General features: G+C 41.5%; 2 protein-coding genes across 2 annotated transcripts in view; one reads left to right on the top strand and one right to left on the bottom strand.

Annotated features, from left to right (window-relative positions):
- The window catches only part of LOC147032151 (cyclic AMP-dependent transcription factor ATF-3-like), a 33,870-nt gene extending 20,729 nt beyond the window's left edge, over nt 1-13,141 (top strand). Inside the window, exon 4 of the mRNA XM_085869498.1 lies at nt 12,419-13,141. Within this exon, the coding sequence (XP_085725624.1) occupies nt 12,419-12,580 (162 nt within the window). The 3' untranslated portion in view covers nt 12,581-13,141. The remainder of the gene's footprint in view (nt 1-12,418) is intronic.
- A 388-nt stretch (nt 13,142-13,529) lies between these two features.
- Nucleotides 13,530-16,047, bottom strand: LOC147032152 (uncharacterized). Its single transcript, XM_085869500.1, has 2 exons — nt 15,672-16,047; nt 13,530-14,777 (listed from the first exon to the last, which is right to left on the bottom strand). The coding sequence occupies exons 1-2, from the start codon at nt 15,786-15,788 to the stop codon at nt 14,487-14,489; spliced, it is 408 nt and encodes a 135-aa protein (XP_085725626.1). The 5' UTR covers nt 15,789-16,047; the 3' UTR covers nt 13,530-14,486.
- Nucleotides 16,048-16,625: the final 578 nt, after the last annotated feature.

The following is a 16,625-nucleotide window of genomic DNA, read 5'->3' on the forward strand; positions in this document are numbered from 1 at the left end:
ACAGTTGCTACTCTTGTTTAACACTAAACTGAAAGTGAGGATACCCTACATTATTGAGGCATTATATGTTTATCGCACCTCCCACAAACAAACGGAACCAAGCTGATTTGACTTAATAGTTCTCTAGGTTGGCCACAATGATCTTTAGCTAATAAAGGTCTTCAGCAGCTTAGACATGTGATATTACCCCCAACACCATTACGGCCCAATTGTGACCTTTATTTGATGCATATAACACTATTCTTAACAGTTATAATTTTTTTCTCCGGGTTGAGACTCCAAATCCACCTTGACAATGAACAAACGGTGTTCTCTGATCCCAATCAAGTGTGAGAGATTGCTGTGCATTTGAAACCTTGGGGAGTGGGTGTATTTGTTCTAAAAATGTGTTAAAATGAAGGCACGTGTTGCTTTCTCCTTGTCCTATTAATCTGCTTTCTCTTTATAACTCGAGAGTTCATAGATCACCTTCCCCCACACAGTCTTGAGAAAAAGAACTTGGGACTTTATTGGAAACAGGTTATTGGAAGAAGAAGAGAAAGCAACTTGAACTTTCTTCAAGAAGAGGAATCATCTTGAAAGAAGAAGAGGAAGCACCCGACTTCGAGTGGCAATTGATTGCTCAAGATGGCATACAATTTTACCCAAGTACTGATATACTCAAGGTTTTTGGAAGTGAAAACAAGGAGATTTGTGTTATTCAGTATTCAGATATATAATTCAATTGAAATAAAATAAAAGTTTTAAAGGCTGAAGAACCCCCCCCCCCCCTAAAAAAAACACTTAATAGGAAATTTACTGTCGATGCACCATCTTTTACACCACCTTCTACAGAATGTTGTTTTAGTTATCCATGCTTCTTGTTTGTGTCTTTTTGTAGCGTCCCCATCACAAAAGACAGACAGCCAGATTGAAACAATTGCTTCACCGCACTGTGTACATGTGCACTCGGGACGAGATGTCATACAATTTGCGAAATTCAGAGCCAAAGTACTAATAAACTGCAGGGTCATGTTCCAATTTGTGTTCCACAGTGTTCAAAATATAAAATTCAAATTTAAACAAGAAAAAGAGCAATCAGAGGTTGCAGACCCTCACCAGGACTTGTTTTATTTGGCATATTTTGTGTGGCATATGTGGTAACATATCCTTCAGACTTCCGGTTCTGGGTTTGGAGTGTCAGCAGGTCTCCTTCAGGGCTCTCTGCTGACGATCTCAAAGTTAAGTTTCCGGTCGTTATCTGTCCCGTTTCAACTGTTTATTTTCTCACCTACATGTTACTGTATGTTCCTAGTTTGGTTTTGTTTCAAAAATCATGCTATTTTGTGAGATTTCGTCGCCCATGTCTTACCGGGTGCTTGACGCCTACCCTTGAGGCTATCAGCCTCCCCTTTGTTTCCCCTCGGTGTACAATCGTGTTTCTTTGTTTGTTTTCCCCATCACCTTCAATTTATATCTTCCCCACTTTCCTAACATCCTCCATCCCTCCCACTAATCACTCCATTTCTTATCTTAAACCAAAAAAACAAACAAACAAAAAAAACCACGACGTTTCTCCTTGCACACTCACGAGTCTCGATTCTTCTTCTTCTTCTTCTTCTTCTTCTTCTTCTTCTTCTTCTTCTTCTTCTTCTTCTTCTTCTTCTTCTTCTTCTTCTTCTTCTTCTTCTTGGTCATCCTCTTCTTCCTCATCCTCTTCTTCTTCTTCCTCGATATTTTCTACAACACTTCCATGACCTAATCTGTTGAAAAATCTCTCAAACATTAAAAATAATAATAAAAACGATCCCTTAAAATGCTTCATCTTCCTCTTTCACACGTGTGGTACTCTTTACTGTATGCACTATTCTGCTATTTAAACAGACTGCCCTCAATTCGACCTTTCCTTCATACCTTGCCTAAAAAATCCAACTGTTACAGCGTTTCTTCTTTCCATTCTCTGAATTCGCCTTTATTGCATCCATCAATAAATGTGTTCAATCGCATCTCTGAACTAAAACTTTAAAAAACCCCAGTTTGCTATGAATGTTTGCTTTCCATCAACCATTCTTTTTTTGCAACTTCTGTGCCAACTCACTCCTCTCACCCCTCACTCTCAAAGCAACCATCCCACTCTTCTCCCTCCAAGCCTCCCTCTCACCTCTCTCAAAAACTCCCCCCTCATCTTTCTCCCAACATTCATCCCCCTCACTCACCCTTCTCAAAGTTGCCCCCCCTCTCATCCTCAAAGCTGCCTCCTTCCACTGCCCTCTCACCTCCATCTCTTCACTCCACCTCCTCAAATCCTCAACTGCCTTCTTCCCCTCTCTTGCCCCCCTTCTCCCCCAGCACCACAGAGCCTTTTCTCCTCATCCGGCCTCCCCCCCTTGCGATTCTGCAATCCTACACACTCTTTCAACAACCCTCCTTACCTCCCCCCCTTCGTCCCTTGTCCTTTCTGTGACTCATTGGGACTGACTCAATCGGTCAACTTCCCGACCCGGATCTCAACCAATGGTGCTCCCTCTCTTCTGGATCTTATTTTGACAAATTTCCCTGACAATATCTGCTGCTCTTTCTCCGCTCCAATCGCTTCTTCTGACGACGTCCTTGTCAAAGTGGACATCTCTCTGGCTGTTATCAGAGAACCACCTCACCGCCGTCGAGTCTGGCATTTCACTCAAGCCGACTGGCAGGGTCTCCAAGCAGCCATCAAACTTATAGACTGGTCTCCTATCGCTACTTTCTCAAACATCAACTCATCCTGGGAATTCTTTCAAAGAAACTTGCTCTCCCTCATGCACAGATTTATCCCCTCTCGTCTTCAGTTGTCCTACCCTTCCTCGCGCCCTTGGTTCACTGAAGCTTGTGGTGAGGCAGTTGTCCTGAAACAACTTGCCTTTGCCTCATGGAAAGCAAACCCAAATGAGGGCAATCTCAGTTCCTTCCATAAAGCTCGGAACAAGTGTGTATCTACCCTCAGGAGAGCCAGAAAACAACATCTTTCTCATCTCAAGTCTGAGCTCTCAAACCTCTCTCCCTCCTCAAAATCCTGGTGGCATCTAATCAAATCTGTTTCTGGTGTATTTTCCCCTCCATCCCCTCCCTTACCTCAAATGGCCGCACTGCTGATACCACATGTGAAAAGGCTGAATGCCTTAACTCGGTGTTTGCAGCTAAATGTTGTGTCCAAAACACATCACTTTCTCTACCCACCTTACCCAGTCACACGCAACTGTCCCTGGACTCTGTGTCCTTTTTTCCTGACAAGGTGGAGAACCTGCTGTCAAACCTCGACTCAGATTCTGCAACCGGTCCAGACGGCATCAGCCCACGTGTCCTAAAAACCTGCTCTTCTGCTCTTGCTCACCCTCTCTCTCTTCTATTCACCCTCTCATTTTCTCAAGGTCATCTACCATCTGCTTGGAAATCAGCAAAAGTTACTGCCCTGCATAAAAAGGTGCAAAAACAGATCCCTGCAACTACAGACCAATCAGCCTTCTCCCAATCATCAGCAAGGTTATGGAATCCATCATCACTTCAGATATTAAATTCTTCCTCTTCTCCAATGGCTTGATTTCCGATCATCAATTTGATTTCAGACCAGGTCACTCTACACTGGATATGCTGCTTCTGCTCTCCCAACAATGGATGGAGGTCCTCAATGCCAGACAGGAAATGCGAGCTATATCCCTGGACATATCACGTGCTTTCGACACAGTATGGTACCCTGCCCTGCTCACCAAAATCTCTTCCTATGGTATCCAAGGCCATCTCCACTCATGGCTCGCAGACTTCCTCTCCTGTCGCAGCCACCGTGTGGCCCTAAATGGAGTTCTTTCATCCCCTCTTCCTGTCCAGGCTGCAGTTCCTCAGGGTAGCGTTCTGGGCCCTGTTCTTTTTCTGGTTTTCATCAACGATCTCTCCGACTCTCTGGAAAATCCTCTACATCTCTTTGCTGATGACTCCACCCTCTGCCGTACCATCGGTCATCCCTCACACCGGCAAGCAGCAGCTTCTTCGCTCACTGCAGATGTGGATAAAATGAAAAACTGGTCCAACACGTGGAACATGTCTTTCAATCCGGACAAATCTCACACTCTCACTATGTCTCTCCGAAAGGACCCTTTAGAACCACCCCCCCATCCACTTTCTCAACAATCCTCTGGAAGAACTCCTTTCTTTCAAGCTTCTGGGTCTCACTATCTGCCATTACCTTTCCTGGGAAAGTCACATTTAAAACCTCGCTTCCAAAGCCAGTCGCTGACTGGGAATCCTCCATCATGCAAAGTCCTTCTTCGGCCCACCTGAGCTCCTGACCACTTACACAGCTTTTGTCCGCAGCCTGATGGAGTACTGCTCTACCCTCTGGGCTGGTGCTCCTGCCTCTCACCTTTCTCGGCTTCACGGTGTGGAAACGAAGGCTTTTCGGATCATTGACATCTCCTGCAATGAGTCTGAATCTTTGGGCCTCTCACTCAATCACCACAGGTTGGTCGGTGGTCTTTCTGTCTTCTACCGTCTCCTCTCCAGCCTCGCCCCCCCCCCCCCGCTCTCTCTGCGATTTGTCCCCACCACATTTCCGCAGGGCGCTTAAGGTCTGCCAACAACCTCCTTCTGGTAAAACTACCAAAATCACGAATCACTGCTCACCTTCACTCTTTCATTCCTCTTTTTTCCCGCCTTTGGAATAAACTCTCCTAACTCTATTCTTTCCCATTCTTCCCTCCAGGCTTTCAAAACAGCTGTTCACCACCACCTCTTATCATCCCCCATCCAAATCCTCGATCTTTTCTACCCCTGATAATCCACCCAAACCCACCTCCTTCAAATTTCCTGCTTTCCTTCCTGAAAGTCCTGTAATGTCTCTCTTCTATTCCCCATGTTCCCCGTCCCATCCCTCTTCCTTCCACAGATCTCCTAATGTCTCTGTTCCCCACTGTTTTGTCCTTCCCACTCCCGCCCCTCTTGTCTCATGCCCCCCTTGCTGTGCGCTGTGTGTTAGCTCTCTCACAAGCCTCGACAAGGTATACAAAAAAAACACGAGTTCACTACTGGTGTGTTACGTAATTAATAAGGGACATAATTAGAACTGCCACTTTATAACTGCTCCCAGTGATGACCGGGTACCAAGATTTGATGCAACCCACTTTGATCGGACACCTGACACTGACCAATGACATTTGCATTTATTTTTCAATTGAATTCAGAATTCGATTAAAATTAATAACTTTCAAATTAAATACAAGACTAAATAGGTACAGTCCTGCATTGGCCTAATCAGAAGGAACGCAAACAAGCAAAAAGCAAGGATGAAGTCATCAGGAGGAATCTGGATAGGATTCACATTTCTACTGCTGCTCATCTACCCTTAACCCCATCCAGGCACAACCAAGTGAGCCTTATTCAAATATATAAAAAAAAAAAAATATATATATATATATATATATATATATATATATATATATATATATATATATATATATATATATATATATACATATCAAAAATAATGAAAAGTACCCAGATCAAAAAATCAAATAATTCTGGCTCCCAAAACATTTGTCCAATCAAGTCGAAATTTAAAATATGTATTCCGCATTACGACTTGATTATTATCATTGTGAAGTTTCACATCATTTGATTAAGTGGTTCCAGAGAAATCACTATTTATTTATTTTTTCAATCCAATATGGCCGCCAAATAATGTGACATTAATTATTCCTGAACAAACTTGTACAAGCATGCTTTGGGAAACATTTTTGTGAAGTTTCCCCTCAATCTGTTCAGCTGTTCTGGGTAAAAGATTTTTTAATATGTTTTAAGGTTAATCCAATATTGCTGCCAAACCATGTGACCTCTGACATCATATGTATGAACTTTTTGTTCCTCATGGATGGTCGATCATATGGATAAATTTTCACCTCGATCTGTTCAGCCATTTCAGAGAAGATTATTTTTCAAGGTTTTTCTGAAAAAAAAAACAAAATGGCTGCTTAATCACGTGACCGATGATGTCATCAAAACGTTATTGTAGACCATTTTATCCCAAGATGACCCTCAAAAATTTTCATACTGATTGGATATATCGTTCTACATATGCAATTATGACATCATTACAAAGGCACCTATGACGTCATTAAAAAAAAATCATACTCATTCCGCATGATGAGTACTTGCTATGTGCCAAGTTTCAATTTTTTCCTTTGTGTAGTTTTGGAGATGCAGTTGTCCATTTTTTCCATTTTTCCCACATGGCTGCCACACCACGTGACCTATCACGTCATTATTTTCATTAAAATATTCTGCATGAATAGTCACACCAATGGTGAAAATTCCGTCTCAATCTGCCAAGCAGTTGCAGAGAAAAACACGAAAATTCTGTGCGGACAAACAAACAAACAAACAGACAGACAGACAGACAAACAAACGGACCCAAATGCAATACCCTCTTCTTCGGCGAGGGTAATTAAGTGGCTCGTTGTTCACAGACTGATACACAAACAGACTGAACCAATTGCTTAACCCTGATTTGCACTACACTTGGACTAAAAGTAATGAGTTCCCTTCCAAGGAACTTTGATGCAGGAGGAAGCCAATAGGTCCATCAAAGCCTGCGCTGTCATTACTGACGAATGGTTGTTTGTCCGTGCTCTATCCTTTTAAATACTGAGCATGAAAGGAAGGAAGTGGCACGTAAAAAAATGTAAGTCGTGTTCTGACTCGGCCATGATTCTAACCACCAACCTCTCAGACTCAGAGCGGACACTTTTGCCATTATTCCACCAATGCTGGTTCTCTTTTTCTTCTTCTTCTTCTTCTTCTTCTTCTTCTTCTTCTTCTTCTTCTTCTTCTTCTTCTTCTTCTTCTTCTTCTTCTTCTTCTTCTTCTTCTTCTTCTTCTTCTTCTTCTTCTTCTTCTTCTTCTTCTTCTCCTCCTCCTCCTCCTCCTTGTTTCTTCTTTCTTCTTTCTTCATGATCAGTTTAAGACCAATATTTGGGGCTATCTATATATTACATACCCAATGATAAATGATAAAGGAATAAAGTTATAAATAAATTTCTTGGAAAAACAAGGGAAAAGGAGTATATGAAAGAAAACAGATATTGGGACAAAGGAGCGGGATACAAATGGAAGGAAGATGAGATGATGCAGAGGAAAGGAAGGGAAAAGCATGAGTAATAATGGGGAAAGGTGTCAAACTGCCATTTTTTTCATTTATAATATATGTTAATGTAAATCGATGGTCGCTCACTCAATTCTAAAGTGGCTACCACTAGATAAGGAACTACACAACGGCCCACAAAGTGTACTGCCATCAAAAAGTGATCTTAATAAGAGGATGGAAATCCAAAGTTTCAACGCCCACTGAGTGCAGTGGTCTTTCGTTGACACGCACTGAGTTTCAGATTTACTTGTCTTTCATCAGGAAGGTGTTTCATCACAGAACATCCTGTGAAATTAATTCGGCTGTTGTCACTGTTTTGTGACGTTTTCACATGAGGGATTCCTGTTCCAACCTCATCAGCATGAAGAGGGATCAAGCATTTCCACTTCACAAATTGACTGGACTGTGCGGAATTGCAGCAGATAAAGTGGAAGGTTACCATCACAGAACACCATAGGACTCAAGGGTAGGTGCTCGAATGCACCGAGCGAGGTTCTGATTCACACTGTTATGTTCGTCTTCTCTGATGTCATGGTAGTTTGTGATTTGACGTCCTATCACAAAAATTCTAGAAGTGAACGAACTTTCTGCTTTCATAGTTCAGAGTATATCGAGATCAAGTTTCTTCCACTCCAATAATCCTCTTATTATGACTTGCAGTTTTTGTTTTATAATTTGTTACTTTGGGTGTTGATGTTTGATTCTACAATGAATGGCCTCTGACTTTGAGATCAAAAACTGCTTCGCCAATTTCCATCGAATTTTGTAAATGTGTTCAGGGTATCCATAGGCAGGTCATGGGTGCAAAATAAATTTGACCCCTACCACAACCCCCTTCCGAGGATTGGGAGACAAGGCTTAAGTTTGGGTGCATACTAACACTTAATGTGTACCTTTGTGGACATCTTTTAAAGAACAATGACTTTTCTGCTCGACAGTCATCTCATTTACTCGACTTTGACTTTCTATCCCTGGTTAGTGTCAGCTGTTTGTGCTCTTTTGTCATGGCTGCTATTGATATGTTTAGAGATCGCGAGATCTGTGAAAGTTTGCTCTCACTCGCAGCTCCACTATCTTGAGCTCTTTGTGCCTTCTTACTTTCGAAGTGCTTCCTGTTTCTACTAGGCACGTGACAAGTGTTGCGATCGACACATTTCTGTGTTTGTCGACAGAATAACTTGACCGTATGAGCAACAACAATCGCCAAGTTTGGCACAGAGCTTCATATTTTACACAGAGCTTCATATTTTATTTAAGGTTCATTTGAAACACGTTTCCAGGACAAAATATCCAGGGCGAACAAAATGGTAGGCCGAGTCAAAAGGACTCTTTTGTACCTCAATGAGGATATGTTTGGAAGACTCCACATGCCTTTGTATAGCCTCATTTGGTAGATGCTTACTCTGTATAGAATTCATACAAGTTACAGTTATTGATGCCTTGATAAATATATAAAGGAGATGGTGTGCTGCAATTTGCATGAAGACTGGACCTGAGTTGGTACAATGCAGAGTTCTTGTTCCAGTGGAGAACGTCTCCCCTGAACATGCACACTTTGGGAACAATAGGTCACTCCACCAAGATCTGGACATAAAGGATGTCTTCAATAATACTCAGGTGCCGGCTTATGACTGTGGCATGAGTAATTATAGTCCTGTACTAAATTTCATTTTATATTTTTTCTTATGAGCTAAAAGTTGAACTTTTCTGAGAAATGCACAATATGAAGCTCCATGCCAAGTTTAGCGATTCTAGCTGCCTTTGTTGTCCAGCTATTCTACAGACAAACAGAGAAACACCCAGATGGGATCATCGCAATGCTCAATCAAGTCACAACAGAACAAGAGGAACAGCAGAAAGAGAAGGGGTGAAATAAACAGAGACGGCCAACAAGGGATGCACAGGCAAGATGGAGGGTAGGGGGAAATGCAAGGGGTGAACAAGATGGATACAGAAGCAAAACATTTTTGGGAGGGGGGGGGAGAGTGGGTCATGGTTTTGGATGGGATGATCTGAGATGGTGGTAAACAGCTGTCTTGAAGACTTAGAGTGAAGAATGAAATTGAAGACAATGCAGAAGTTGGTTGCACAGGTGAAAAAAATAGGGGAACTAGCTATTCTGGATTTTGGGAGTTTCACGAGATGATATGAGGGTTGCGGGTGTACCGAGTACGCCCTGCAGATACCCAGGGGGGGACAAAGCACAGAAAGAGCAGAGGGTGAAAGACCAGATAGAAGGCAGTACAATACAGGGAGACCACCGACCTGTCTGCGATGACAAAGTGATAGGCCCATCGACTCAGCTTCATCGTGAGAGATTCCAATGATTTTTAAGGCCTTGATTTCCACTGTGTCAAGCTGAGAACAGGTGATGCAGGGGATCAAGCCCAGAGGGGGAGAGCAGTATTCCATCAAGCTGCAGATGAAAGCCTTGTCGGTGGATAGGACTTCAGGTGTGCCAAGGAAGGACTTTGCACAATGGAGGATGTCTAGTCGGCAACTGGCTTTGGAGGCCAACTTTGAAATGTGCTTTGCCCAAAAAAGATCATGACTGAGAGTAAGACTCAAGAGTTTGAGTGGCTGAAGTTCTTTGAGAGGGTTATTAAGAACGTAGATAGGAGAGTTTGTTATACGGTCTTTTTGGAGAGAGAGAGAGAGAGAGAGAGAGAGAGAGAGAGAGAGAGAGAGAGAGAGAGAGAGAGAGAGAGAGAGAGAGAGAGAGGATGAGAGAGAGAATGAATATGAATGTGTGGGATTTCTCCAGATTAAAAGACATATTCCAAGTGTTTGACCAATTTGTGATTTTTGGCAAGGTCTGAAGAGAGGGAAGAGGCTGCTGCTTGACCATCTGAAGGATGAGGGATTTCACAGCAGATGGTGGAGTCATCAGCATAGAGATAAAGGGTATTTTCCAGAGGGTCAGAGAGATCACTGATGAAGATCAGTGATAGGATGCACTGCCTTTGGGCACTCCGCTGTGATAGGGAGAGAAAAATGAAAGGATTCTGTGGAGAGCCACACATTGACAGTGGAGGAAGTCAGTAACCCAAGAGTGGAATTGACCTTGGATACCATAGAAAGAGAGTTTGGAGAGCATGGACTGCATTGAAAGCTCGACATATGTCTAGCAAGATGGTCCCAATCTCATGTTTGATATTGATGGCCTCCAACCATTGTTGGAGAGTTAAAGCAGAATGATGGAGGTAGCGAGACCTTGTCTGAATTTGAATTGATGATCTGAGATGAAGTCATTGGAGAAAATGAATGATTTGATGTCTACTGTGATGATGGATTCCATCATTTCACTTGTCAAAATCTATATTTTTCTCTCTTTATGCCCCCCCCCCCCAATTCCCCACCACATCTCCATGCAATCCCTTTTCGCAAATGTATAATATGTAGATGGCTTGATTAGCTACAGAATGGGAGATTTTAAATTAACTGCAGAATGGTACTGCACATCTCAACTCCTTCATTCCTTGCTTCTCCCATCTATGGAACCACCTTCCAGAGGCCTTTCTGTCCCATTCTCTGCTCCAGGGATTTAAGCAGGCAGTATGCCGCCACCCTGTCATCCCCCTTCCTGACTCTTGATCTCTAATACACCCATTAACCCTTCCTAACCCCACCCTCTTGCTTGCTGATTTCAGTGTTCTCTCTCTCACTCACTCACACTCACTCACTCTCACTCTGCTTTTTCTGTTTGTTTATTACTTTTCCAGTTGTGCCCAATTGTTTCCCCGCCACCCCACTGTCAATACAGCGCGTGCCAAATAAACCCAGACAACTTTGGTTGTTAATATAATATATTTAGAACCACAAATGATACAATGATACCTTTTGGTTTATATGATACAGAAACTCAGGACGTTTTGTGTCCGCAATCAATACACTTCAATGTGATCTCCGTTTGGTGCGCACAGGACATCAAGGCACGACACGAGTTCTTGCCACGTCCGGCTCAGCATGTTTGCATCCACCAGTGCGCATTCAGCTGTGTTCTGAGAATGAAGATCCTGCAAGTTTGCCACGTTGGTGTGGTAGACACCATCTTTGACAAACCCCCACAGAAAAAAAAATCAAGGGGCGTTATGTCTGCTGATTGTGGAGGCCAGGTGGTTAGTCTGTCTCGACCAATCCAGCAACTGGGAAAATTTTCATTCATGATGGCTCGAACAACTAAGGACCAATGAGGGGGACACAGTCCTGTTGAAAAATGGTATTGTGTTGCAGGATGATGAATCCTTCCAACATGTTCATGTAAATTGTTGAGGTCACTGTATCCTCCGCAAAGAAAAACGGACCCAACAAGCAGTCATGGAGAAGGCCGCACCACATATTGACCTTTGGACTATTGCAGATGTGCTCAATGACCACATGGGGGGTTTACAGAATCCCAGATCCTCACAGTGTGCCATTGACCTTCCCGGTACATGAAAGCAAACTTCCTCTGTGAATATGATCTTTTTCAGGTAATCTTAGTCATCCTCTATGTGACTGAGCATTTCCATGTCAAACGCCTTGTGTTTGGGTCCGTCATTTGGTTTGAGTTCCTGCAGAATCTGCACCTTAAAAGCATAAAGCTTCAGTCTTTTATGCAAAATCCTGTGTACAGTGGTGGTCGGTAGTCCCAGTTCTCTGGATGTGCGTCGGATTGATTTTCTGGGACTTTCTTGAAATGATTCCTGCACTCGTTCAACATCTGCTGCACTCGTGATTGGTCGACCGGTACTTTTCTGTTTCTGATAACTTCCAATCTCCATAAACCTCTTGTACCACTCTGATACTAGTCCATGATGGCAGATTCCTTCCATACCTTGTACGTAAATTACGCTGAACTTGCATGTCGGATCTCGTCTCGATCAACCATTGGACGCACTGAGCTTTCTCCTATGGAGTCGCCATGTTCTTTTACATTTAACCACCCGACCTGCAAATAAAGAAAACTTCGAGTTTCTGGATCATATAAACCAAAGAGTAACGTTGTATCATTTGTGGTACTAAATATATGAACAACCCAAGTTGTCTTGAAAAAACTTATAGTCTTTTTGGAACACCCTGTATAACTTTTACTCTTTCAGAAGCCTTGCTGTTATAAAGAAAAACAAAATCAACAGAAAAGAAAAAAAGCATGAAACAAAAAAACGATATTTGCTGTTATCATTAAACTAATCTACTCACACGACCCTTCTCCAGCAATCAATTTCCCACAGCGATGCTATCATTCCTTGTGGGACATCCAAAAGGTTGTGTCCTCATCTTTGTGTGCAGGAGTCAGAAATGCTGGAAGCAGAGAACACTCAGCTCAAGTCGCAGATCGAGCGGTTGCGGAGCGAAATGCAGAACCTGTTGTTCGCTCTGAACGTTCACCGCCCAGCGTGCATCGTGCTGGCCCAGGGATTTGATGAGGAAGAAGAGTCACGATTCTTCTGAAAGCTACCACTGCACAGAGTGACAACTCCTTCATTTTGTAATTTTGTTTTTAATTTTTGTGGCATATTTCAAATTATTTCATCGCAACATTCATGGCCTATAACATAGATAAAAAATCAGAAATCGTATGTTTGACCACCTGTCAGCTTCAACAAGCCATCCCAGCTTGTACTTGAACTTATTCTGTCTGACATGGACCTTTCTTTCATCGGTGTACATAATTGTTAGGATGTTTACAATATAGTTTGGAAATTGCACTGTACTGTACATATGAAAAATTCCCCACTTAAAACGATATTTAAACAAAATTGTTGCACACTTCAATTTCATTTTTATACACAATGGACAAATTGACTTCTCCAGACCTTGTTTATTCGAACTTTATTACAAATAGGCAGCACAAGCGCTTGTAAATACTATGCTGTCATTCTTACGAACAATTTTAGCCATCGCCACGTCATTGCAACAGTTATAGTTGAAGGCATGTCATGAGGGCCAGTGGTGAAACGATATCGACAGTTTCAACAACACAGATAATTAATTAATTCGAACGACTGCACAAAATTCCTTGTATTGTTTGGATAATCACACATGTAATATATATATATATATATATATATATATACTGTATATATATATATATATATATATATATATATATATATATATATATATATATATATATATACTGTATATACAAACATAAACATATATATATATATATATATATATATATATATATATATAGATATATATACTGTATATACAAACATAAACATATATATATATATATATATATATATATATATATATATATATATATATATATATATATATATATATATATATATATATATATATAGATATATATACTGTATATACAAACATAAACATATATATATATATATACTGTACATACAAACATAAACATATATATATATATATATATATATATATATATATATATATACATACATAACGTTGTTGCATACTTCAGCATTACCCGTGTTATGTTTGTATTTATATGAGGATTGTAATCATAGTCATTCAGACAGGATCAGTGCACAGGTAGCACACTTGCATTTGAGCAGTTTCGTCTGGGTTCCATTCACGACCCGACTATAAAATGTAGGACTGCTACTTCACAGGCCGGGTATTGTACAACAAAAGCTTTCCGTCCCTCAGATGGACGTGAAGCTGGGTGTCCCCTCTGCTGGCATTAGTCGGTGGGCTTTAAAGATCCCGGGGTGTCTTTCGCAAAGAGTAAGCGAGTTATCGCCAGCAGTGAAGAAATTACAAATTCCTGCCACCTGCAGTCGAATGACAGGCCTGGCCAGCCGGCCCGTGAAAGACTTGGCCAGAAAACTTCCCCGGCAGACCCCATGGGAAAGTGGGAATAATTCAAGCCATTAAGGAGGTAGCATAGTGGAATCATGATCAGTTTCTTATGTCAATGATATATCACGATTACAATCCCGATTGCATATTAGCCATCCACATAAATATTAAATAATCGTACATTTCTGATGTTTCAACAATACAGTGCATAAGATAGACATTACAATGACGTTGTTTATAATCAACAGGTGGAATAATCTTCCGCATTGTATGAATTCAAATAATTGTTCTAAACCTTGTTGTACAGCTTGTTAACCCAACAGAACAAATCACTGCCTCACATATCATTGTGCAATCGATATCGTGCTTCTGCATATTACCCACATTGTTTCTGGTCATGTCTCTGCAAACCTTCACAGAGGTGGTTCGCAAGTCTTGCGTAATGGATCTTTCTCCGAACTTTTCAATCCACAGTTACTTCGGATTCGACTTTGGTCCACGGCGAAATCTGTAAACTTTTTGTTTCTCAAGCGGTCTCTACGTACATACCAAACCACCGTGGGCACCCTTAACTGAAAGGCACGTCGGCGTAAGCGTCCGTGTCGATGAATGCGTTCACCACCAGATTCTGAGCGCTCTCGGCTCCGCAGCCTTGATGGTGAGGCACGAAGGGTGCTTGTGCCCCCCAGGCGGGCGCGGCTCCCGTGGAAAGCGCCCCACAGGCCATGGGAGCGACGCGGTGGCACGAGCACGTGGTCTCGTGCTGCGCCAGGGACGTCGAAAGCTGCTGCACGTCCCGGTGAAGGCGCTTGATCTCCTTCCTCAGTTCGACGTTCTCTCTCTCCAGCTGCTCGCTCTCCTGTGGGCGGTTTAACACGCAGAGTTGCGCGAGTTTCAAACAAAACAAGATCACTCAAATAATCCACGACAGATTAAACACCTGCAGGCGCGAAAAGAGAAACCTCGTGATATATATATATATATATATATATATATATATATATATATATATATATATATATATATATATATATATATATATATATATATATATATATATATATATATATATATATATATATATATATATACATACATACACACATAAGTGGGGCAACTTAGCTAAATATAGCATAACAATTGTGCATTTTGTGAGGAAAGCACCATATTGGGCCATCTCAAATTCAGCCGCTGATGGCTGTGGCAGCCATTTTCCACTGCCATCAAAAATTTGAGATGGTCCAATATCCAAATCTGTTCATAATATGATAGGCTACGAGTGTGCCAAATTTGGTGCTTTCCTCACAAAATGCACAATTGTTATGTTAAGTTGCCCCACTATATATATACTGTATATATATATATATATATATATATATATATATATATATATATATATATATATATATATATATATATATATATATATATATATATATACAGAGGGCTACATAAGCAGGTATACAGTAATGATATACTGGTATACTCTTTACTGTATACCTTCTTTTGCAGCCCCCTGTGTGTATATGTATGTATATATATATATATATATATATATATATATATATATATATATATATATATATATATATATATATATATATATATATATATATATATATATATATACATACATATATACATCGCATTCAATCCATGAGGTTTTACGGGAAACAATGTCACACGAGCTCAACGGAAGTTTTGCTCTCTTGGTTTATTTCATTGATTTGTTTGTTTTCACAACTTTAATCACCTGGTGTAGTTTGTCCGCGCGCTGGGTTTGCTTTTGGCGGCTTTTCTGAGCAGCGACGCGGTTCTTCTCCCTCCTGGTGACCTTTCGCGGCTCCGGCTTGCTGCAAGGAGCGCTCATGCTGCTCGCCTTTGCTCGGCACGACAATGCACCTCGTCTCGGCACCGGTATACGAACGTTGCGGCTGCTGCGGCGGAACCACCGACCTGACGCTCTCTGAGCCACTTCCCGATGATGTGGGGTGTCTTGGTGTGACACAGACCGCCGCCTCCCACACCCCTGGTCCCCACACCAGCCTCTGCCAAGGCGCAGCCACGCGAGGAAGCAAAAGGAAGAAGCATCTCCCGCATCCCACAAACACGCAATGCGGGGTGGAGGGAATATTTAGGGGAAGTGGGAAGGATGGGTAAGTGGGGGTGGGGGGGGGAGGGGTGTTTGGGTGATGTTGTAAAACTCCCAGAAATGTTTGTTTCAAATCTGTGCAAATATGATTAATATTTTGAGAGAGTCCTAAATACCGTTTAGGCTGATCTTTTACATAAACAATGAAAGCATTTTGGAATAACTTTCTCTATTTTGTTATACAGAACAAGGTTCTCATGGAATATACGTGTAGGATTAACATTGTTATGTTATGGGTTCTGGAATGTTGTGTTGTCAGATTAACGTTATTATGTTATGGGTTCTGGAATGTTGTGTTGTCGGATTAACATTGTTATGTTATGGGTTCTGGAATGTTGTGTTGTCAGATTAACGTTGTTATGTTATGGGTTCTGGAATGTTGTGTTGTCAGATTAACATTGTTATGTTATGGGTTCTGGAATGTTGTGTTGTCAGATTAACGTTGTTATGTTATGGGTTCTGGAATGTTGTGTTGTCAGATTAACGTTGTTATGTTATGGGTTCTGGAATGTTGTGTTGTCGGATTAACATTGTTATATTTTTGGTTCTGGAATG

The sequence above is a fragment of the Eptatretus burgeri genome, chromosome 2 (genome assembly GCF_056783735.1).
Source record: "Eptatretus burgeri isolate ZD-2024b chromosome 2, Ebu_testis_v1, whole genome shotgun sequence".
NCBI lineage: Eukaryota > Metazoa > Chordata > Myxini > Myxiniformes > Myxinidae > Eptatretus > Eptatretus burgeri.